This window comes from Sorex araneus, chromosome 11 (assembly GCF_027595985.1).
Source record: "Sorex araneus isolate mSorAra2 chromosome 11, mSorAra2.pri, whole genome shotgun sequence".
Classification (NCBI taxonomy): domain Eukaryota; kingdom Metazoa; phylum Chordata; class Mammalia; order Eulipotyphla; family Soricidae; genus Sorex; species Sorex araneus.
Window position 1 is genome coordinate 31146247 of NC_073312.1, and position 25735 is coordinate 31171981.

At 39.2% G+C, this 25735-nt stretch overlaps 1 protein-coding gene across 1 annotated transcript in view; it reads left to right on the forward strand.

Moving 5' to 3' along the window:
- Positions 1-25735, forward strand: part of LOC129399329 (cytochrome P450 2C21-like) — an 80087-nt gene that overhangs the window by 47975 nt on the left and 6377 nt on the right. The window contains exons 4-8 of the mRNA XM_055118968.1: positions 2733-2893; positions 8442-8618; positions 11966-12107; positions 12761-12948; positions 15103-15244. Of these exons, the coding sequence (XP_054974943.1) occupies positions 2733-2893; positions 8442-8618; positions 11966-12107; positions 12761-12948; positions 15103-15244 (810 nt within the window). The remainder of the gene's footprint in view (positions 1-2732; positions 2894-8441; positions 8619-11965; positions 12108-12760; positions 12949-15102; positions 15245-25735) is intronic.

Below are 25735 nucleotides of genomic sequence, written 5' to 3' on the forward strand. Positions count from 1 at the left end.
CTTTTTGGCTTTTCTGGGATATATTCCCAGCAGTGGTATTGCTGGGTCAAATGGGAGCTCAACCTCTAGTGTTTTGAGAATCGTCCATATTGTTTTCCAAAAGGGCTGAACTACCCGACATTCCCACCAGCAGTGTAGAAGGGTCCCTTTCTCCCCACATCCTCTCCAACAGCGGTTGCTTTTGTTCTTTTGGATGTGTGCTAACCTCTGTGGTGTGAGGTGGTATCTCATGGTTGTTTTGATCTGCATCTCTCTGATGATTAGTGATGTAGAGCACTTTTTCATGTGCCTTTTGGCCATTCGTATCTCTTCCTTGGTAAAGTTTCTGTTCATTTCTTCGCCCCATTTTTTGATGGGGTTGGATGTTTTCTTCTTGTAGAGTTCAACCAGTGCTTTATATACCTTGATATCAACCCCTTATCTGATGGGTATTGTGTAAATATCCTTTCCCATTCTCTAGATAGTCTTTGTATTCTGGTCACTGTATCTTTTGCGGTGCAGAAGCTTTTTAGTTTAATGTAGTCCCATTTGTTGATCTCTGTTTTTACTAGATTGCTTAGTTCCGTGTCATCTTTGAAGATACCTTTATCTTCAATATCTTGGAGGGTTTTGCCTACCTTGTCTTCAATGTACCTTATGGTTTGTGGTCTGATGTTGAGGTCTTTAATCCATTTTGATCTGACTTTTGTGCATGGTGTCAGATCGAGTTCTAAGCCAATTTTTTTGCATGTGGTTGTCCAGTTGTGCCAGCACCATTTGTTAAAGAGATTTTCCTTGCTCCACTTCACATCTCTTGCACCTTTATCAAAGATTAGATGATCATACATTTGAGGTTGTGTGTGGGGATATTCCACCCTGTTCCATTGGTCTACAGTTCTGCTTTTGTTCCAGTACCATGCTGTTTTAATTGTTACCGCTTTGTAGAAGAGTTTAAGGTTGGGGAGGGTGATGCCTCCCATCATGATTTTCCCAAGAATTGTTTTAGCTATCCGTGGACGTTTATTGTTCCATATGAATTTCAGGATTGCTTGCTCCATTTCTTTGAAGAATGCCATGGGTATCCCTATAGGGATCACGTTAAATCTGTATAATGCTTTGGGGAGTATTGCCATTTTGACAATGTTTATTCTCCCTATCCATGAGCAGGGGATATGTTTCCATTTCCTCATGTCCTCTTTTATTTCATGGAGTAGCCTTTTATAGTTTTCTTTGTAGAGGTCCTTTACTTCTTTAGTTAAGCTGATTCCAAGGTATTTGATTTTCTGGGGCATGATTGTGAACGGGACTGCTTTTTTCATGTCCCTTTCCTCTGTCACGTGTTTGCATATAGGAAGGCCATGGATTTTTCGGTATTGATTTTATAGCCTGCGACTTTACTGTATAGGTCAATTGTTTCTAAGAGTTTCTTACTAGAGCTTTTAGGTTTCTCTAGGTATAGTATCATATCGTCTGCGAATAGTGAGAGCTTGATTTCTTCCTTTCCAATCTGAATCCCCTTAATATCTTTTTCTTGCCTGATGGCTATTGCTAATACTTCCAGTACTATACTATAGAGAAGTGGTGAGAGTGGACATCCTTGTCTTGTCCCTGATCTTAGAGGAAAAGCCCTTAGATTTTCTCCATTGATGATAATGCTTGCCATAGGTTCATGGTAGATGGCTTTGACTATCTTCAGAAAAGTTCCTCCAAAACCCATTTTGGTGAGAGTTTTTATCATGAATGGGTGTTGGATCTTGTCAAATGCTTTTTCTGCATCTATCAGCCATCATTTTCTTACTGATCACTTCTCTATTCCATTTGCCTTCTCCCATCTGCTCATGAAGCAGGCTTCCAGCTATGGGGCAATCGTCCTGGCCTTTGTATCTACTGTCGTTGTGTGTCAGCCTCATCTGATGTTATTCTATGCTCTACAAATATACACTCATTTGCTTTTAATTGTATTTTGCAAAATAGAATTCAATTCAACTCAGCCTCTGATTTTAAGTGAGTACATCCAGTTTCCAACATCAAAAATAAGTATCCTCACAAAGGGGGCTGAAGACAGAGTAGAGTGGGTGAGGCACTTTCCTTGTATATCATCAACCTGAGCTCAACCCACACACCTCATATGGTTCCCCGGACCTACCAGGAGTGATCCCTGAGCCCAGAGCCAGGAGTAAGCTCTGAGCATTGTCCAATGTGATCCTAATAAACTCCCTTAAAATAAAAGACCAAAATATTTCTCATTGAGGTGAATTTTATATATGTAAATATATATTTGAATGATAACATTTGTTTGTTACCCAGCAGGGCCACACCTGACCAGGAATAAGCTCAGAGCTAGCTTGTTCCTGGATCTTCCCTGAACTTATTTCCTGGCACTTCACTCAGGATCAGTTCTGGTGGAGCTCAGGGGGTCATACATGGTGCTAGGATAGAACCCGGGGTCATCCACTTGCAAAGCAAAAATGCTCTACCCACTACTTCTTGTTTTCTTTCTTACAAATTACCTTATGGTTCTTTTTAGAGAATGATGTAACTAGGAGATACTTGAGAAAATAGTAAATTAATTGAAATTCACTAGACAATTCTGGTGGGAAAACAATGAAATGTATTTTAGGTATGTTGAGTTTATAGATGTTATGTCCAGGTAATCCTCACATTTAAAAGCCTTAGAAGTCAACATTTCTCAGTAATTTGAATTAATGCTTATATGATAATTGTGTTCTAACACTTAACTTACTTTCTTTTAGCATCTCCCTGTGATCCAACTTTTCTTTTGGGCTGTGCTCCCTGCAATGTTATCTGCTCCATTATTTTCCAGAATCGTTATGAGTACAGTGATAAGAAATTTCTAACTTTGATGGAATATTTTAATGAAAACCTGAAAATTTTAAGTAGCTCCTGGATACAGGTTAGTCATGGTTCTCTTTTGTGGAAAACAATTTTCTTGCTGATATGTTGTTCATTTCTCTATCCCATTTTTATTTTTTATACTTTAAATTATTGATCGCTATTATTTTTAGTTTATTATTTTTTTATTAGTGAATCACCATGAGGATACAGTTATAGATTTACATATTTTTGTGCTCGTGTTTTCATCATACATTGTTCTGGAGCCCATCCCTCTACCAGTGCCCATTCTCCACCACTGATGGACTCCCTCCATCCCCCATTCCCACCCCCCACCCCACCCGCCTCTGTGGCAGGGCATTCCATTTTGTTCTCTCTCTCCTTTTCGGTGTTGTGGTTTGCAATAGGGGTTTTGAAAGGCGATCTTTTCAACCTAAGGTCTACTTTCAGAATGCATCACCCTTACCGAGCATTTTACTTGGAGTTACCTTCTCTATCTGAGATGCCTTTTCCTCCAGCATGTGAGGCCGGCTTCCAAGCCATGGAGCAAACCTCCTGGTACTTATTTCTATTTCTACTATTCTTGGGTGTTAGTCTCCTACTCTGTTATTTTATATTCCACAATTGAGCTCAATCTTTCTATGTCTATCTCTCCCTTTCTGACTCATTTCACTTAGCATGATACTTTCCATGCTGATACACTTATATGCAAAGTTCATGACTGTATCTTTTCTACAGCTTTGTAGTAGCCCATTGTATAGACGTACCAAAGTTTCTTTAATCAGTCATCTGTTCTCAGGAACTTGGGTTTTTTCCAAATTCTGGATATTTAGACAGTGCTGCGATGAACATACAAGTGCAGATGTCATTTTATTTATTTATTTATTTATTTATTTATTTATTTATATACTAAATCACCGTGAGCTACAGTTACAGAACTTTCTTGTTTGAGTTAGAGTCATACAATGATCAAACACCCATCCCTCCACCAGTATACATTTTCCACCACCAATGTCCCCAGTATCCCTTCCTCCCCCTGTCCCACTTCTCTCCCTGCCTCTATGGCAGGCACTTGTCCTCTTACTGAGAAATATTTTTAAGTGTTTGCTCTTTTAAATTAAGGAATGGAAGATTTCTCCATGGAAAATTGGGCATATGAAAAGCAATAAATCATTATGTCACAATGGTACCAGGGTTGAGCCAATTCCTGTTTATACCAAACTCTAGTGCTTAATGATCTGTAAAACCTTCCTAGCATTATGGTTAACAGAAATAACAATAAACAATAAGTCATAAAACCAAAGTCTGACTTCCTCTAAGCAATGGCCTGAATATGTCTATATGTGTCTATCATAGAGAACAAAGTATGATAGAGGGGTAGAAAATCGGTTAAGACCTTAACGCAATTAATTTCTGCTAAAATATCTTACACATTTAAGTTCAACAAAAGTTTCGAAAAGGATCATTTGAATGAGGTTCCCTGAAAATTTAGTTTCTTAGACTTCAAAATAAAATTATTTCTTTAACACCTTTTTTTTAAAATTTAAATTTTATTGAATCACCATGTGCAGGGTTGCATAGTCTCAGGATTATGTCAGTTATACAATACTCAAACACCCTTCCCTTCACCTGTGCCCATATTCCATCACCAACCACCCCATTATACCTCCCGCCGCCTCCCTCCCCCCCAGTCCCCGCCCTTGTAAGTGATAAGTTTCACTTCGTTTACGCTTTATCTTGGTTACAGTCCATGTTTCAACACATAACTCACTATTGTTGCTAGGGTTTCCCCCCAAAAAAGAAAAGACAGTCCCACTGTCAAAGAAGCATTTGATGGCTCTCCATTGCTGAGAATGTAGAGATGTTAAGTCCCGCTGTTTGTTACATAACTTTTCTATTTTTCCCCCCCCTCGGCCCACGCCACCGAGTTCACGCCTGTTTATTAATCACCACACTGCCTGACAAAGGGAAAACAAACCAAAAAACATGGTTATTTCCCGTCATCAGCCGGCGTGGGGCTCTGGCTTAGTTGATAGTCTGGTAGAATGTCTGCAAGCAGTTTCTGGAACCAAAAGTAATACGCTGGTATCGGCCCCGGCTCAAGATTCCACCAGCGTCCCGCTGTTCCAAGTACACAATAATTTATTCCCTTGTATCCCATTCCCACGCCACCAGGTCCGTGTCAGCTTAATGGACATCATACTATGGTTAACGCCACGCCGCGTTTCTTCCCGAGAAAGAAGGATATTTCTTCTCAGCTGGCGTGGGGATATGGCTTAATTCAGTCTACAGAGATGGCTACCACTTTGGTAGCCTTCAATATTTCAGCAAAAGACTTACTATTCTTGTTAGGATTTCCCACCAAAGTCTGACCCATTAAAAAGGAACCATTTCATATTGGTGATGATTAAATAACAATAGGTTGCGCGGCCATGGCAGCAGCCTCGTGGCTTTGAATTTCTGTATAAAGTCCAGGGAAAGTACAGCCAGAAATTACACGTCGCTACAAACTTTAACCCTATTATGGTCCCCCCAAAGTCCAACCCATTACAAAGGAACCATTTCATATTGCCGATAATTAGATGACATTAGGCTGCCGCGGCCGCGCGGTTTTGGGTTTCTATATAAAGTCCAGGGAAAATTCTGCCTAAAATTCTATCGCTACAATCTTTTGCCCTTCAACAAAACACTCAGTACTATTGTTTGGAGTTTCCCCCCAACGGTAAGCCCTGCCAAAAAGGAACATTTACACGTTGCTGACAATCAAGAGATATTAGGTTGTGCGGCTGCTATCGGTTTTGAATTTCTGTATGAAGTCCAGGGAAAATTCTTTTGGTAGTTGCATCACTCGCTGGCAGCGCCTGGGCCAGTAGCTCCGAGCACACAGTTTGGAGGCATTTTGGGGGCGCTGCTCATGTCCAAAGTGGTTCAGTTGCCTCCGGGGTCGATCTCTCGCGGGGCCGGAAAGGAGCGTCCCCACATGGCTCTGTGCTTAAATATCGGCCGGCACAGGACGGATCCGGAAGCCCCGCCCCATCGGCTTTCCAGGGCTTTCTGCATAGTCTAAAAACCGGCTATTGCCTCGCTGCGTTCAAAAACAAAGAGTTGAGAGAGAAAAGACCATACCCCGCTGGCAGCGCCTGGGCCAGTAGCTCCAAGCACACAGTTTGGAGGCATCTTGGGGGCGCCGCTTGTGTCCAAAGTGGTTCAGTTGCCTCTGGGGTCGATCTCGCGCGGGGCCGGAAAGGAGCATCCCCACATGGCTCTGTGCTTAAAATCGCAGATGTCATTTTGACTATACTTTTTTGCTTCTCCAGGATATATTCCCAGCAGTGATATTGCTGGGTCAGATGGGAGCTCAAGTTCTAATTTTTTGAGGAGTGTCCATATTGTTTAACCAGAAGGGGTGATCAAGTCGGTATTCCCACCAACAGTGTAGAAGGGTCCCTTTCTCCCCACATTCCCTCCAACAGCATTTGCTGTTCTTTTGGATGTGTACCATTCTCTGTGATGTGAGGTGATTTCTCAAAGTTTTTTTGATCTGCATCTCCCTGATAATTAGTGATGAAGAGCATTTTTTCATGTGCCTTTTAGCCATTCATATCTGTTCCTTGGAAAAATTTCTGTTCATTTCTTTGCCCCATTTTCTGATGGGGTTGGATGTTTTCTTCTTGTAGAGTCCAACCAGTTCCTTATAGACCCTTGATATCAACACCTTATCAGATGTGTATTGGGTGAATATACTTTCCCATTCTGTGGATTGTCTTTGTATTCTGGTCACTGTATCTTTTGCGGTACAGAAGCTTCTTAGTTTAATAGAGTCCCATTTGTTTATCTCAGTTTCCATTTGGTTGGTCAGTTGCGTGTCATCTTTGAAGATACATTTAACTTCAATATCGATGAGAGTTTTAACGACCTTGTCTTCAAGGTACCTTATGGATTCCGGAGTGATCGTAATGTTTATCAAACTATCATTTGGAAATGGTGTGTTAGCAGATACAGTCAATGTTTTCAAATCAAAATTAAAACATAAAATACAGTAATAAAAAAATAAAATATAATGCATCAATTATGATAAGGGTTTTATTTTGAGGCACTAATCTCTTCCTGATTTTCATATCTGTAGCTGGAGAGGGTATTGTAGAATGTGTTTGGTATTACTGAACACTGTCAGAAGATCTTATTAACCTCCAATGCATAATCATTGGGAACTTAAATCATGAGTAGATCATAAAATTATGATGTGTTCTACTTAGGAAGAACCTGAGGGATTGAACAGTCTATGCATCATTTTGGGAAAGTGGTGCGGGGTCATACTCAGCAGTGCTCCAGGCTTACTCCTGGTTTCTGTGCTCAGGGATCACTCCAGTGAGGTTTGGAGGACCATATATATGTCCAGAGTTGAACTTGAGTTGATCGTGTGCAATGAAGGAGCCCTACCTGCTGTATTATCTCTTCAGCCCCAATGTCTCATTTTTAGAACAAGAAATTTTACTTGACTATGATAACATTTTCCAAATAAGACAACAATATTTTCTTAGCCAAGACAAGAAATAAACTACCCTTAGAATCTTCAGTCAAAAAAGAGCTGATTAAAATGAGTCAGGAAACCCTAAGACTGGCAGTAGCATCATGAATAAGGATATGGTGCAATTTTCTGAGAGTGTAAGACCCAAAATAAAAATGATAAATTTGTCTTTCTTTTATTTTAATGGTACACTGTTTCTTCATGATAGAAAAGAAAGGTAGAAGTTCCGCAAATACTGTTGGTGATCTCTGAAGAAATAGGTAGAGGTAAAACTGGAATGACAATTGGTTCAGGCTTCATTACTGAATTAACTTGTCTAAGAGATTGACTGACTCTCCTTAACCTCCACATTTTAATTTAATTTTATTTTACTTATTTTTTACTAGCCTTAGGAGGAAGGTCTGCATTAGAACTTTTGAGAACTTTGGCCCTAGGGAGTGAATTATATTTAAAAAAATTATTTTAGGAACCATGGTTTACAAAAAATTTTATGGTAGGGTTCCATGCATAAAACAATCTAGCATCAGAAGGCAGAGTGTCTACTTCCCTTCACCACTATCTTATTAAAGACCAATTCTTGATATTTATTGATTTTGGGTATTTGATATTCACCTCCATTTTCCCCCATTGCCACATTTTCATTTTAGAAGAGGTAGCATAAATTTCAGAATTATTTCAGAAAGTTACAGTCAGGAAATGAATTTGGTTGTTTTCGAAATTGCTTTATGGAGCTGGAGAGAGAGCACAACGGATAGAGCATTGACCTTGCACACAGCCGACCTGGGTTCGATTCCCAGATCCCATATGGTCTCCCAAGCTCCGCCAGGAGGAATTCCTGAGTGCAGAGCCAGGAGTAACCCCTGTGCATCCCCGGGTGTGACCAAAAAGCAAAAAAAAATGCTTTGTAATTTGTGAATAATGTAACTTAGCTGTTTATTTATTCCCCTTCTAATTATTGGCATTTTCTGGTTAAAGAAACAAGTCTTATTAATATTGACTGAGCTTATGGCAAAGTGTCTCATATGTATCATGTGCATGTAAGTTTGTTGAGAGAATTAATGAATGATTCTTTTTCTTCCAGCTCTACAATGCTTTTCCTTTTTTAATACATTATCTCCCAGGATGTCATAATGAGTTGTTTAAAAATATTGCTATTCAAAAAAAGTTTATTTTGGAGAAGATAAAGGAACACCAAGAGTCCCTGGACTTCAGTAACCCACGAGACTTCATTGACTACTTTCTGATTAAAATGGAAAAGGTAACTATAAAAATGATTACTCACACAATGCGAGAGGTATAATTTGGGTCTGATTCACTACTTTAACTTTGTGAGTGATAAGACTCATTGGGTAAGTCTTTCCAGTGATGTTAGGATAGTAAAAATGCTCTATATTTGTTTTTATAAACCAGTACTCTCCCAACAAAAACAAAATACTAGAGTTAAATCAATCATTTGTGAAACTTATTGCTTGTGCAAAGCATATATGGGACTTAAGATAGGTCTATGGATGGAGTAATGGATTGGGTAAGGTGCTTACCTCACATGCAGGTAACCTGGGTTTGATTCCCTGAGTCCCCCAGGAGTGATATCTGAGCACAGAGCCAGATGTAACCTCTGAGGGTACTACTAGGTGTGGCCCCCAAACAAACAACAAAAAACTATTTCTAAATTTTCACTGAAAATGACTTAGGCTTTATGTAATAAAAATGCTTCTACTTTTTTTGTGGAGTCTGTAGGAATACTCTTGGGTCCTGGGGGCCACATTAAGTGAAGATTGCCAGGTTGTCTGGTGGTCCTGACTATTAAGTGGTAACCCAAAATGAGTTTCATGATTGGAAGAAGTCATAATGAGGAAACGAAACAATGGTAAACGTTAGATAGTTCAACTTTAGAGAAGTCTATGATATCTTTACAGATATACAAGGTTTGGCTTAAACTGTGACTTAAATGGGCACGGATGATAATATGTTCCAAAAATTGTAAGAACTGAGATGAAATGCCTAGAATTTCCAATAATATTCTTTTAAAAAATTTTTATGTTTATTTTATTTTATTATTTTTCTTTTTGGGGGTCACACTCAGTGATACTCAGGGGTTACTATTGGCTCTGAACTCAGGAATTACTCCTGGCAGTGCTTGGGGAACCATATGGGATGCTGGAAATCGAACCCGGGTTGGCTAAGCGCAAGGCATCACCCTACCTGCTGTGCTATCACTCCAGCACCTCCAATGAAATTATTTTGATTGTATTTGAGTAATTGTTTGGGGTATAATAATTATGAGATTGGAATAGAGAATTAGATTGGCAGGATCGATATGTATAGAGCAGCTTATCTGGAGACTTCAGTGAGCAATTTAGACTCAATACAATTGAAAATTAGGGCCGAGGAGATGGTACAGAGACAGCTGACAAGGGTTTGAATCTCTGGCACCACATATGGTTCTCTAAGCATTGCCAGGTGTCATTCCTGAGCAGAGTCAGGAATGGTCCCTGAATATGGAAGAGAGGGTCTCCAGCCCCAACATCTAAAAAAAATTGAAAGCTGATTGAGATTTGGCAGAACATGATAAACATGATGCAAGGGAAGTATTCTAGAGTAAGCAATAGTATTTAGTGAGTGAGAAAGTGAGGAATAAGAAATGACTAATCGGTACAGTAGAAATGACAGCTGCGCTTGTATGTTCATTGCAGCACTGTTTACAATAGCCATAATCTGGACAAAACCTGAGTGCCCAGGAACAAATGACTGGTTAAAGAAACTTTGGTACATTAACACAATGTACTATTATGCAGCTGTTAGAAAAGATGAAGTTGTGAATTTTGCGTATATGTGGATAAACATAGAAAGTATCATGTTAAGTGAAATGAGTTAGAGAGAGGGACAGACATAGAAAGATTGCACTCATCTGTGGATTATAAAGTAACAGAATGGGACACTAACAACCAGGAATAGTAGAGATAAAGACCAGAAAGTTTACTCTATGGCTTGAAAACCGGTCTCAAATGCTGTGGGAAATGGTCATTCAGATATAGAAGGGAATACTAAGTAAAGGGTGTTTGGAGGACCCTCTTGGTTGTGAGATGCGTGCTGAATGTAGACTATAGATCAAACCCAATGGCCACTCAATGCCTCTTTTGCAAACTGAAACATCCACAAAGAAAAAGAGAACAAAATAAAATGCCCTTCCAAAGAGGCAGGGTAAGGAGGGGGGCATGGGGTGTGGGTGATGGGAGGGATACTGGTATCATTGGTGGTGTAAAATGGGCACTGATGGAGGGATGGGTACTCGATCATTGTATGACTGAAAGGCAAGTACAAAAGTTTGTAAGTATGTAACTGTACCTCATGGTAATTCACTCATAAAAAAAAGTAATGACTCATTGGAAGATTGTATCTGATTGTATTTTATGGGTTTGGAGAAATCATAACAACTCAATTTATCTTAAACTATAGCACTTTTAAAATGTCTGACTAGTGGGGAGAAAGGGACCCTTCTATACAGCTGGTGGGAATGCCAACTGGTTCAGCCCTTCTGGAAAACAATATGGACGTGTCTCAAAAAATTAGAAATTGAGCTCCCAATGACCCAGCAATACCACTGCCGGGAATATACCCCAGTGAAGCAAAAAAGTATAGTCGAAATGACATCTGAACTCATATGTTCATCACAGCACTGATTACAATAGCCAGAATCTAGAACAATCCCACGTGCCCTAGAACTGATGTCTGGTTAAAGAAACTCTGGTACATCTATATAATGGAATATGATGCAGCTGTTAGAAAAATGAAGTCATGAACTTTGCATATAAGTGGATCAACATGGAAAGTATCATGCTAAGTTTAATGAGTCAGAAAGAGAGAGACAGACATAGAAAGATTGCACTCCTTCGTGGAATATACAATAACAGAGTAGGAGGCTAATATCCAAGAGTATTAGAAATAAGTACCAGGAGGTTTGTTCTATGGTTTCAAAGCTGGTCTCACATGCTGGGGAAAAAGGCAGCTCAGATAAAGAAGGGAACACCAAGTAAAATGTTATTGGAGATCCCCCAAGAAAAGGGAGATTCGTGCTGAAAGTAGAGACCGAACACAATGGCCACTCAATACCCCTATTGCAAACCACAACACCGAATTGGAGAGAGAGAGATCAAAAAGGAATACCCTGCCACAGAGGCAGTGTGAGGTGGGGGGAGATGGGGTTGGGGGGTGGAGGTATACTGGGTTTATTGGTGGTGTATTATGGGCACTGGTGAAGGGATGTGTTTGTGAACATTGTATGAGGGAAAAACAAGGTCGAAAATGTGTAAATCTGTATCTGTACCCTCATGGTGACTCACTAATTAAAGAAAAAGAAAGAAATATTGCTCTACAAATGAACACTGTAACAAAACTATGACTCAATTCCTTACAATCTATTGTAAAGATCATAGAGTTTTCAAATAAATGGCAAGATGAATTGGTAAAAAATATAAAAAAATAAAATAAAATGTCTGACTAAATGTTCCCAAAAAGAAAAATCAAATAATGATATTAAAATGAAAGTTTTATGATACTTCTAAGGAGATATTCATTTATCAAGTAATTTTAATACCTTGTTCCTAGGAGAAACATGATAAGCCATCTGAATTTACTTTGGACAACTTGGTCACTACCATATGGGAAATATTTGGTGCTGGAACAGAGACAACAAGTACTACTTTGAGATTCGGACTCCTACTTTTGCTGAAGTACCCAGAAGTCACAGGTATGATCACAGATAATTGACAGAATAAAATTTCACGTAACCATTAGAAGTCAACACTAATGACTGTGCTGCTCTTTACCAGCTAAGACAATGTTCAAGTAAAATATTTATTAGTACATCTTCCTATCATTGGCTATGGTAAACTCAAGTTAGATTATTGTACTAAAAGAAAATAAGATGCTAATCAACACCAGAAATTTGGAGGGTAGAAGTGTTTTTCCTGCTTTGGAGTTTTCTTAATTTTGGTCAGAAGCAGTAAACAGATGTGTCTTAAGATTGAAAATAAAAATTAAGTATTCTCATTTTTCAAAGAACTCCCTTCCAGGAAAGGAGTGATAGTACTGTGGGTAGGACATTTGTCTTGCATGTAGCTGACCTATGTTCACTCCCCAGCACCACCAGGTATGATTCCTGAGTACAGAGCCAGGAGTAACCCCTGAGCAGCACTGGATGTGACTTGCCAAAAAAACAAAACTCACTTCCTTATGTGATAAATAACTTTTGCCATTCTTCTGAGCATCTAATTTACAAGTATTTCCTGACAAATCTCTGAACAACACACAAAAAGTCCTAATCTTCCATGACGATTTACCATGATTAAGAAGATAAAAGTCTTCTTTGTTTCATATAAATTCTGATTTCTCTTTTGCCAGCTAAAGCCCAGAAGGAGATTGAGCGTGTCATTGGCAAACACCGGAGCCCCTGCATGCAGGACAGGAGCAACATGCCCTACATGGATGCATTGGTGCACGAGGTCCAGAGATTCATAGACCTTGCTCCCAACAGCTTTCCTTATTCTGTGACTCGGAATATTAAGTTCAGAGAGTATGTTTTCCCAAAGGTGAACATTATTATTATCTACAGACCTGTTTAGGAGTTATATGACAGAAACTGTGATAATAATGCAGTTATAAATATCTAGTCTATGTGAGTCTATAATCGGCTCCTCTTCAGATCTTCTTTCTGTGCAGCCGCTGTACACTTAGTGGATCTGAAAACTGTCGAATCAGTGAGAAAGGTATCTAATACCCAGTTTTAGTCAATGAATAGTTTGTTGCCTTGAAGTCTTTCTTCCTAGATATGAAGTTAGAAAAACAAATGAGACTGGGACAGAGAAGAGAGAGACCAGGAAATATCACTTGGTACTTCTCTCTTTATTTCAAGTGTTTCTAATTAATTATTTCATTCTTACCAAATGTTCCTTTAAGAATGTGACATAGTAAAAAAAAAGAATGTGACATAGTGCATGATTGGAATTTCTTGGGTGATCATTTTAGCATTTAGGATATCATGGAGTCTGTTTCTATTGGTTTCCCACTATTGCCTTAATTATGGTTTATTTCCTCACAGATTTAATATTTTTTAGATTTGTATTAATATTTTGAGAAAATCCTATTTGTTAATTTTTCCTGTCCTGTATCCTTCTTTATGAATTCTAGGTGCAAAAAGAAATTTTAAAAGATTTTTTTTTTTTGGTTTTTGGGTCACACCCGGCGATGCACAGGGGTTACTCCTGGCTCTGCACTCAGGAATTACTCCTGGCGGTGCTCAGGGGACCATATATGGGATACTGGGATTAGAATCCGGGTCGGCCGCGTGCAAGGCAAATGCCCTACCCACTGTGCTATCGCTCCAGCCCCTTTAAAAGATTTTTTTTGTTTGTTTTTGGGCTATACTTGGCAATGACCTGGGTACCTTCCTCTGCACCCAGGAATCACTCCTGGTATTACTCAGGTGATGGTATGAAATGCCAGAGATAAAACCTGAGTCAGGTGCATGTAAAGCAAGTGCCTTACATGGTACCCACTGTGCCACTGCTCCAGCCCTTTAGGTGTAAAATTTTAACCATTATCTCCTTAGTGTAAAAAGACAAGCAGTCTTGTTAGTTCTCAGCCTTATAGATTAGTTTATGACAAAATCCTCTCCTGGCTTATGGGACCATCTGCTTTCTGGTTATAACAGACTAACACACTTGGATTGACATATATAAAAGTTATTTTGTGGGGCTTTTTTGTTTGCTTCTTTGCTTGCTTGATTGGTTTTGGCTTTTGGACCACCCCCAGGAGTGCTCAGGGCTTACTCCTACAGGGCTATGTGGTGCTGGGGATACAACCCAGATCACCACATACAGGCAAGTGCCCTACTTGCTATAGTATCTCTCTGGCCTCAACATATAGTGTTTTGTCTTATTTTAAATAATAAATTTGTCAAATTTATTATTTATTTACAGTCTACTAGGGATGAGCTATTGAAATGTTAAACAATTTTTCTGTCGTCACAGAGCTTAATTTTGTACAAAGGAAGGAGTTCATTAATTCTAAAAAGTAAACAACACATCATTATATTCAACTATATGTCTGAGTTTAGAAAAGTGTTACCATGCTCTGTCATCTCCACAAGAATAGGTAAATTGAAAGAACATATTAAAATGAGCAGATTATTAACAATATCTAATTTTTTATGAGAAAGTAAACGTTTTAAAAAATATTGCCACTCAGGTAGTTTTATAGAAGACCTTGCACTTGTATCCTAGGAATGAGTTTCTTTTATTTTGTGATAGTAGCACTGTAGCACTTTCATCCCAATATTCATTGATTTTCTCAGCAGGCACCAGTAACGTCTCCATTATGAGACTTATTACTGGTTTTGCATATCAAATATGCCACGGGTAGCTTGCCAGACTCTGGCCTGTGTTTGTGATAATACATTGACAAAATAGTAAAGTTTATTGTCAGCAACGCAATTAAGAGAATTTCCTTGTTTTCCCAAACGCAAATACTGGGTATGAGTTTGGTCTTGGAATCAATGAAAAGTGCCTTGGATTTTAAATGAGATATTGAAGACCTTTTATGTTTATTAATTAATTGATTCTTTGACATGGAAAATTCTTTGTGTGTCTTAACCTCTTGATCTATGAATAAAAGGATTAATTGAGGCTTGTTTCAACCTACATGACCTTATTTATATTTCACTTTTTCTCCCCTCTTTATATCAGGGCACAGAGATAATAACATCTCTGAGTTCTGTTCTACATGATGGCAAAGAGTTTCCCAATCCAGAACAATTTGATCCTGGCCACTTCCTGGATGAAAGTGGTAATTTTAAGAAGAGCGACTACTTCATGCCCTTTTCAACAGGCAAGTTTTTCAGCTTTTCTTTTTTATCTGTACTTCAGGGACCAACTTTGATAAGGAAGGATCTTACATGAAGGCTATTCTGAAATTTCTAATTATGGTAAAAATTTCTCAAGGCTGGAGCGATAGCACAGGAGCAGGGCGTTTGCCTTTCATGTGGCTGACCTGGGTTCGATTACTCTGCCATTCTGGTGGGTGGGAGCAGAGGCCAGAGTAATTTGAGAGTCAAGGAGGGTGCTGTTGTAATTTGACCAAATTCTGGAAGAAACAAATGGCACACCCAAAATAATAAAGAGAGTTTAAGGAAGATACAAGTTTCAGAGACATAGGTAAGATTAAGAAAAATATCAAGGCATGTATGGTAAATTATTCAAGACTAGTGTTATTGTGGAGATGCTACCATTCTAAGTGACTGGAGACACAAGAAGGCTTTTATTATAGCCTAAATAAACTTTTATACAATTCTACTAGTGTCTTGTATATCCTGGATATTAATCCTTTATCAGATGTCTCACATGAGACAGACACCCAAGGACAGTAGATACAAGGGCAAAAAGGATTGAATAGAAACTTTTTTAAGGAAGAGATACGAATGGCCAAAAGGCACATGAAAAAATGCTCTGCATCACTAATCATCAGGGAGATGTAGACCAAAAGAACAATGAGATACCACCTCACACCACAGAGAATGGCACACATCCAAAAGAACAAAAGCAACAGCTGTTGGAGAGGATGTTGGAGAAAGGGACACTTCTACACTGTCGGTGGTTATGCTGACTGATTCAGCCCTTTCAGAAAACAATATGGACACTTCTCAAAAAGTTAGAAATTGAGCTTCCATTTGATCCAGCAATACCACTTCTGGGAGCATATCCCGGAGAAGCAAAAAAGTATAGTCGAAATGACATCTGCACTTATATGTTCATTGCAGCACTGTTTACAATAGCCAGAATCTGGAAAAAACTTGTGTGCCTGAGAAAAGATGACTGGTACAAGAAACTCTGATCCATCTATAGGAGGTTGTCTCCATGGCTTGGAGGCTGGTCTCTCATTCTGGGCAACTCAGAGAAGGGAACACCAAGTAAAATGTGGTCGGAGGTCATTTGGGGGAAGGGTGACGCGTGCCGAATGTAGACTAGAGACTGAACACAATGGCCACTCAACACCTTTATTGAAAACCACAACACCAAATCAGAGAGAGAGAGAACAAAAGGGAATACTCTGCCATAGTGGCAGTGTGGGGTGGGGGGAGATGGGACTGGGGAGGGTAGGAGGGATGCTGGGTTTACTGGTGGTGGAGAATGGGCACTGGTGAAGGGATCAGTTCTCAAACTTTGTATGGGGGAAACATGAGCACAAAAATGTATAAATCTGTAACTGTACCCCCACAGTGATTCACTAATAAAAAAAAAAGAAACTCTGATACATCTATACAATGAAATACTATGCAGCCGTTAGAAAAATGATGTCATGAACTTTGCATATAAGTGGATCAACATGGGAAGTCTCATGCTAAGTGAAATGAGTCAGAAAGGGAGAGACAGACATAGAAAGATTGCACTCATCTCTGGACTATAAAATAACAGTATAGGAGACTAATGTCCAAGAATAGTAGAAACAAGTACCAGTAGGTTGGCTCCATGGCTTGGAAGCTGGTCTCACATGCTGGGGAAAAAGGCAGCTCAATAGAGAAGGGAACAACAAGTAAAATGGGGTTTGATATCATGCCTGGGAACGGGGATGTGCGCTGAAAGTAGACTAGAGACTGAACACAATGACCACTCAATACCCCTATTGCAAACCACAACACCCATTTGGAGAGAGAGAGATCAAAAGGGAGTACCCTGCCACAGAGGCAAAGTGGGGTGGGGAAGAGATGGGATGCGGGGGGAGGGATACTGGGTCTATTGGTGATGGAGAACGGGCACTGGTTGAGGGATGTGTTTGTGAACATTGTATGAGGGAAAAACAAGTTCTAACCTATGTGAATCTGTATCTGTACCCTCATGGTGATTCACAAAAGAATAAAAAAAATAAGCAAGAAGGAAAGAATACAGAGCAGAAATCAACAGAGTAGAAACCAGAAATTAATTGATTAATTAATGTACAAAAAATCAATGAAACCAAGAACTAGTTCTTTATTTTCTTTTATTATCACTTTTTCCTGTCTTTTGGGTCACACTTAGTGCTGCTCAGGGTCCACTCTTGGCTCTCTGCTCAGAGATCACTGTTGACAGTACTCTGTGGAACAGATTTAGTGAGGGGATTGAACGTGGAACTGCTACCCAAGTTTGTGTAAGCCTACCTGCTATACAATCTTCCTGGTGCTAGTTTTTGTTGTTTTGTTTCGTTTCATTGGCTGAAATCAAGAATCTTTTCAAAAGAATAAGCAAGATTAATTAACATTAATTAGCTAGATTCACAAATAAAAGAGAAAAGTTGAATAAACTGGATCCTAAACAAAAGTGGGAACTGTATAATATATGCCACAGAAATCCAAAGGATAATGAGAGATTACCATAAAAATTTTATGTATGGATGGATGCAATTTTGAAATCCTATGACCTCCCAATACTGAGGTAGAAGGAAACAGAAAAAATTCCCAAGCCAATTACTGACAATGAAATGGAAATGGTAATAAAAATCTCTCCCTAAAACAAAAGCTTGAATCAGATTGATGTACTAGAGAGTTTTTCCAAACCTCCAAAGACCTGCTTCCTATCCTTTTCAGGTTCTTCTGCAAGTTACATAAATCTAAATTCTCCCAGTTTCTATAATTTCTATATTACCCCCACACTTGAAGCAGACAGAGATATCACTAAAAATTAAAATTATAGACCAATATCTCTAACAAACATAGTTGCAAAGATCCAAAACAAAATATTAGAAAATAAAATCCAGAGACATTAAATTATCTTACACCACCAATCGGTGAGATTTATCCCTAGAATGCAAGATGGTTTAATATATGCCAGTCAGTCAATGCAATGTCACATATCAACATAAGCACTGGAGCGCTGTCACTATAGCACTGTCTTCCCATTGTTCATTGATTTGCTTGAGTGGGCACCAGTAATGTCTCCATTGTGAGACTTGTTGTTACTGCTTTTGGCATAGTGAATATGCCATGGGCAGCTTGCCGGGATCTCTGAGAGAGATGGAAGAATTGAACCTGGGTCGGCCGCATGTAAGGCGAATGCCCTACCCGCTGTGCTATCGCTCCAATATAAAGTATTCATTAAAATTCAACAACCATTCATGGTAAAAACTCAAGGAAATAAAAAAAGAAGGAAATTGTCTTAGTATATTTAAAGTCCTTTATCACGAGGCCACAATCAGCATCATGCTCAATGCTAAAAACCTGAAAGTTTTCTACAATGATAAGACACAAGACAAGGCTGTCCACTTTCCCCAGTATTATTCGGGTATTAATAATCCTATTGCACATCGGGTAGGGCTTTTGCCTTGCATGAGGCTGACCAGGGTTCTATTCCTCTGTCCCTCTCTGAGAGCCCGCCAAGCTACCAAGAATATCCTGCCCACACAGCAGAGCCTGGCAAGTTGCCCAAGCCGTATTTGATATATTAATAACAAGTCTCACAATGGAGTCTTACTGGTGCCCACTGGAACAAATCAATGATCAATGGGATGACAATGCTACTGCAGTGCTGCCTCATTAATTATATTAATAATATTATTATAGTGTTCATATTTCTATTATAGTATTGGAATTCCTTGCACATCAATTAGACTAGAATGAGATATTAAGTGTATCCAGATTGAAAAATAAGTCAAATTATATAACTATTTGTTAGTGGAATGATATTATACTTATAATTCCCTAAAGACTCTTTAAAAAATTAACCTGGAAACAATAAGACTGTACAGCAAATTTTGGGCTTCAAAATAAACACTCTAAAATAGAAGGCATTTCTTCATACAACAAACAATGAAGTAGAAATATTTTTTAAAATATCATTCATATCGTGCTCCTGAAATTCAAATACCTTAAAATCTGCTTAACTAGGAATTAAAATACTTGTACAAATAAAATTATGTCACTATTAAAATGTATGCATAATTCCTCAGTTTGTAGAAGGATTAACATTGCTAAAATGACCATCCTACCACAATTTAATGCAAATTACATATTCAATACAAATTACTAGACCCCGCCTCCCCAGCCTCAACTCCCCTCTTTCCCACCTCCCAAATCTTCAAGGCTATGTTGTTTCCATCTTCCAACATCTTTCCTTTGTCTTTCCCACCTCCCGAATCCCCATGGTTTATGGTGATTGATGGATGCCTGGCTAGCTGTGGTGTACAAGCCTACTGATGTAGACAGGCAGGTAGACAGAGAAGTCTCTCTCTCCCACGCCCCACTCCCCATCCACATCCCCTATGTTGTATAAAAATAAAAAGTAAAGGCGAGGGCGAGGGATGGGACACCTCACCGCACCGAGCCGGGCACAGGGCCTAGGGCAGCAGCTGTCTCTCCCACCACCCGAGATGTGGCAGGCGAAGGAAGGAACGGAGCCATGATGGTTGGTCTCACTTGCAGTTTATTCCAGTCTTCTCTCTATACACTCTCCGTACTCTCTACACCTTTCCACCCCCCATACACTTTCCGCCTCTATATACTTTCCACCCCCCACCTTCTCTCCCAACCCCTTTTATTAATCATGGCCCTTCTAAAGGGAGCAATACATTGAGGTCACCAAAAGCACCAAAAGATCTTACAGGAAGAACATTGAGGCAACATAATTCTCTTGTATCTGCAGGCCAGCTAATCTAGGCCCCCTCCCCCCCCCCCCCCTCCCGGAAAGAAGATACAAAAACAAAACAGAAGCCTTCTTTGGGCTGAAAGCACTCAGATTTACATCCCAAAGACCAGGCTGGGCTGCAGCCTGGAATCTACAATGTCAAATCAAACCTGGCTAGCACCTTAGATCTGCAGGGTCAAAGATCAGCTAGGTTTCTGTGACAAAAGGTTTCTGTGACAAAACTCCAGAAGGCAGCTGGAAAAGGGGAAATATTCCAACACTATGTGACAAGGCAATGACAAGGAATTTTCTGGGAAATCAATAGCTCTGAAGTTGCAAAAAGCCAACTTTGCAGAAAATAGGAACTAAGGCATGATAAGACTTTCACCAGGTACCTGCAACAGGCCCAGAGAAGTCTGGACCCCCCTCCAAGAGAAACTCCAGAAGAAACAAAAGGTCAGGAAAGGAAATTCAAAGACCATTGACCACGCCCAAATCTACCCACTTTGGTCACCTCTCTAGCAACAAATACAGGATGATCTCACACTTCTGTGGAACAGAGAGCAACAAAACAGGGAATAGACAGTTTTAAACAATGACCAACTCTAGGTCTTGAATTATAAAACCCGGACTATTAAGCAGTGGAATGTGTGGGAGGGTCAGGAGGGTATAGAAGAAGCCAAGTAAGAGTGACATAGGGATGGTGGTGGAGGGTCTTGTTCATTTGTTTGTGGTGTGGTGCAGAATTAAAGACCCTGAATGAATGTTAAAAGTAAACTGCAGATGCTGATATGTGAGTAAAGATAGAGTCGTGTATGTGTGTGTGTACACACACACACACACACACATAATGCAATTTTACACAGGCCATACAAACAAAAGAAATCATGCATTTGTACAGCCCTGCCAGTTGATTGTCTCCTGGTTTCCATCCCCCCTGCTATTTCTACAGTGTCTGGTATTGAAAGCACAGGAAGCAGAGCAGAGCAGGACTGAAACCACAGTGTGCTCACACTTTCTCTGGGTTCTTTGGAACAAGGCATTTCTGAGCCCTGTAAGAATGGAAAATTCCCTTCACTGAAGCGCCATGTCTTAGTTTGAGGAATTCAGCCTCAATCTAAATTTTTATGAGTTCTGTGGGAAGGCCATGGCCTTGAGGACAGAGACGTGGGTTCAAGTTCTGATCAGAGCAGGTTCTAGATACTCCCTCGCTTCCAGTGCCTGAGCTCACTTTTGGTTTGCAAGACCCGGGACACCATCAATAAGATGAATAGTCCCCAGCGAACAGCAATACTCCACTTTAGCAAGGTGAGTCTTCCTCACTTTACATTTCAGGATCTTGAACCTTGAATGGATTTTTCCCGTGACAAGAGAGAGAAGTGATTGGCAGCTCTGTGCTTCCACAGAAAAGAAGAATTTGGTATTCAATCTGGTGTTCGTAGTTTGTGAACACATAGCACTCTACAGAGTGACCTGAGTGTTTCAGCTCCCCAAGTTTGACTTTACTCCTCTCCCCAAGACCTTGTCTGATTCTCCCCTGCCAACACTTGTGAACAACTGGAAATTAAACAACTCAATGTTGAACAATGAATGAGTGAGGAAGGAAGTCAAGGATGAAATCAAAAGATACCTGGAAACAAATGTGAATGAAGATACAAGCTACCAAAACCTATGAAACGCAGCTAAAGCTGTGTTAAGGGGAAAATTTAAAGCTTTGCAAGCATTCCTCAGGAAGGAAGAAAGGGACTACATAGATAACCTGATTCATAGCTCAAGACTTTAAAAACTATCAAGAAAGGGAAACACAACCCAGCTGAAAAAAAGAAATAATAAAAGTTAGACCAGAAATCAACGACATGGAAACTCAAAAAATTGCATCATTTTTTTCAGCTGTCAGAAAAGATGAAGTCATGAAATTTGCATATAAGTGGACCAACATGGAAAATATCATGTTGAGTGAAACGAGTCAGAAAGAAAGAGACAGACATAGAAAGATTGCACTCATATGTGGAATATAAAGTAGCAGAGAGGTACGAGTTTGCAATGATGCAATTTCTGACAAATTTCTCTGGACTTAGATACTAAAATACTAAAATACAGAAATCCAAATCCCTGTGGCAGCAATTGCATCCGCTCAACTTCATATCTCTTCATTCTCAGCAATGGAAAACAAATTTTCAAATGCTTCCTTTTCAGCAGGTCTGACTTTGGAGGGAGAAACTCCAAACAATAATAGTGACTTTTTTGTTGAAATATTGAATGCAATCAAAGTAAAGTGAAAGTAAAATGAAATTTATCAGTTACACAGGTGGTGTGGGGGGGATGCGGAGGAGGGGGAATGGGGGGATGTATACTGTGATTCTTGGTGTTAGAATATGTGCACTGGTGAAGGGATGGGTGTTCCAGCATTGTATAACTGAGACTTAAACCTGAAAGTTTTGTAAATTTCCACATGGTGATTCAATTAAGAAAAAAAAAGGAATTGCATCCTTTTTATGTCTACGCTGTTGTGTTGGCACAAGGCATGAGTAAACAGAAGAGACAGCTCAGGATAGTATATTAAGTTTATTAGAATCTCAGCGCTAAAGACCCCAAGTCACAAGAGAAAGAAACTGGAGCCCTGTTTGCTGAGAGAGTCTCTCTTTTAGCCTCTAACAGTGGTCTATAGTCTACATAATTTCTTATCAGTGAGACAAGGGATACCAAGGTAATTGCTAAACGATCAAACAATCAAAGCATCTTTTCCCTATGGTATGGCCTTCACATGCCAAAAGGAAAACAGTCAGTGACTGTATATCCTGCCCTTTGGCACCACCCTAAGATGTCGTCTCCTGGCATTCTAGTAAATTCCTTAGGCCCAGTACACTCCCTTAAATCTGGTGGCCTGAAGCGGGTAAAAAAAAAATGCTTCTTCCTCCCTTCTTTTGTTTAACATAAGGTTCAGTTTTCTGTTTTCCAGTCCCCATTATATTTTCTTAGTTCACATTTTAATTTCATCATTGTTATTACATTCAGTTTCTTACTGATCATTACAATGAAATAGAAACTTGAGTGAATTCTTTCAGTTATAATAATTTTCCTATCTAAAATAAATAAAAGTCCCTGTCTCATGGTTTAATTTTGGGAGTCAAATAATAAGACACATTTAAAAAAATTGCTTCAAAGGGCTGTTCTACCTGGATTTTATCACTGACACCCCATCTGGTCCCTTGAACACAGAACCAGGAGTAAGCCCCCAAATCAAAATATGTAAGATATAAAATAAAAATAAATAAAAATTGCTTCAGATCTTTGCAAATGAAAATAATACTTGTTTTGGAATTGAGGAAACTATATTTAGACATTTTGTTAAAAATAAAAAACTGGGTTTTACAGATGTGGTTTTAAGTTTATTTCCTTCATTGATATAAAGTTGACTTTTGACATTATTATACTTATATCTTGCTCTAAAATATTATATTCTTGTCTGTGGTCTGGCCATGTTTTTTTCTCCAGACCAAAGCATTTTTTCATGTATTTTGTTTGCATTGCACTGCTCTGTGCTCATAAATTTGGTGTCTGCTTATTGGATTGTCAGGGCTTCTCTACTGCCACGGAGGTGCACTCATGCTTCTTATCTTCTTTGTGCTGATTTCCACTGGATGGACTTTTCCCGCTGCAGGACTTGGTGCAGTTTATTAAGAGGAGTGCAGATGACTAAACAACACTGGGCATTTCTATTGGACACCATCTATGCATGGCTCTTTGAAGATTCTTCCTCTCCAGACCACGGTAGAATGGACATTCATGTAGTTGGCTTTTATGGAAATGTGTCTGATAGCTCAGATTCAAATTCCAGCCTTCTCTTTTATGAACTGGATGTAAAAGTGTCTCATTCTTTTTAAGCTACCTGATTTTTCCCCCACATTTGTATTATGAAACCTTTTAAAAAAGACTAAATGATCTAGAGATCAGAGAGATAGCACAGTGGTTATGTTGCTTGCCTTATATAGGACTGGTGCCAGTTTAGTTTTTGACACCTCCTATAGTACCTTGAGCACCACCAGGTATGACTCCTAAGCACAGAGCCATGAGTAAGCCCTGAACACGTCTGAGTGTGGTCCAAACACAAAAAACAAACAGAAATAAAGACTTAGTCATTTAACAGGATATGTGACATGAAAGAGCCACTCTTTTTTTTTTTTTTTTTAATTGAGTCACCATGTGGAAAGTTACAAAGTTTTCAGGTTTAAATCTCAGGAATACCCATCCCTTCACCAGTGCTCATATTCCACCACCAAGAATCCCAGTATAGGTCCACCCCGCCCCCCCACACCCCTAACCCCCCCATGCCCCTTGCTCCCCACTCCTAGCCCTCCCCCCCCGACTGTGTAACTAATAAATTTCACTTTACTTTCACTTTGATTGCATACAATATTTCAACAAAACTCACTATTATTGTTTGGAGAGTCTCTCCCCTAAAGTGAGACCTGCTGAAAAGGAAGCATTAGATAATTTGTTTTCCATTGCTGAGGATGAAGAGGTATGAGGTCGAGTGACCACACTTACCGGCCTCTCAGTTTTGGGTTTCTGTAATTTAGTATTTTAGTAAGTAAGTCCAGAGAGATATCTGCCAGAAGTTGCATTGTTGCCAACTTGTACTTCTCAGTTACATTATATTCCACATATGAGTGCAATCTTTCTATGTCTGTCTCTTTCTTTCTGACTCATTTCACTCAACATGATACTTTCCATGTTGATCCATTTATATGCAAATTTCATGAAAGAGCCACTCTTAAAATACATCGCCACTTAATCTTATAATGTTATAGGTTTATTATGTATTAATGAAGTTTATTATAGATTTAGACTTTAAATTATCCTACAACTAATCTGGATAGATATCATCAATTTTAAATAAATTATCATGGGACTAGGACGTTTCTCAAAAGACCTACATGTTGCAAACCCTGACTTTGTCTGAGGCACTACCTTGTTTTCAGTGTAGGACAAGGCTCTGTTTACCCCAGTGCCACCTGGACCAACATCAAGAAATCACTGGTTCAGCACTGAACTTTCTCTCCCAAACATTAAGGGCAAATAACACTGGGAGCATGACTCTTCATTTTTATTTCCTCTTAAAATTGCATTTTTGTATTTTCATACAAATTTTAGAATCGTTTCCTGTATTAAATTGTGGTGTGCATGTGTCCTTTTGAAAAAAGGCTTTACTGTTTTAGGTAGATACCGAGAATTGGCATATGGCAGCTCTCTTGTTATTTTTCTGAGAAATCTCTAAACTGTTTTCCATGGCGATTGAACCACATAATATTCACACCAACAGTGAGTGAGAATTACTTTTTCACCACATCCCCGCTAGCACAGATTCTTACTAGATTGTTACTAGTTGTTATATATATTATACACACATCACTTCTCCCAAATAAAATCAGTAGGTGATTAAATTTTATCTACAGTTGTGCTTTAAGGAATGCTGCAGAAAGATGACTTACATTTTGTGATCTATATCAGAGAGTCTGTGATGAGCTTCCTGATTCTGTATTCCCTACTCTGAATTTTCTTAAATGTCTCTACTTGTTGATTATCTAAAATTTTCCCCAAAATAGGACGCAAGTTTTTTAAAAATAATTTTGTTTTCGTAAAGTTATTCACAATTATTGATTACGTTCAATATTTCAATCCCAATCCCACCACCATTATTTCGAATTTTCTCAAGCACCACCAAAGCCTG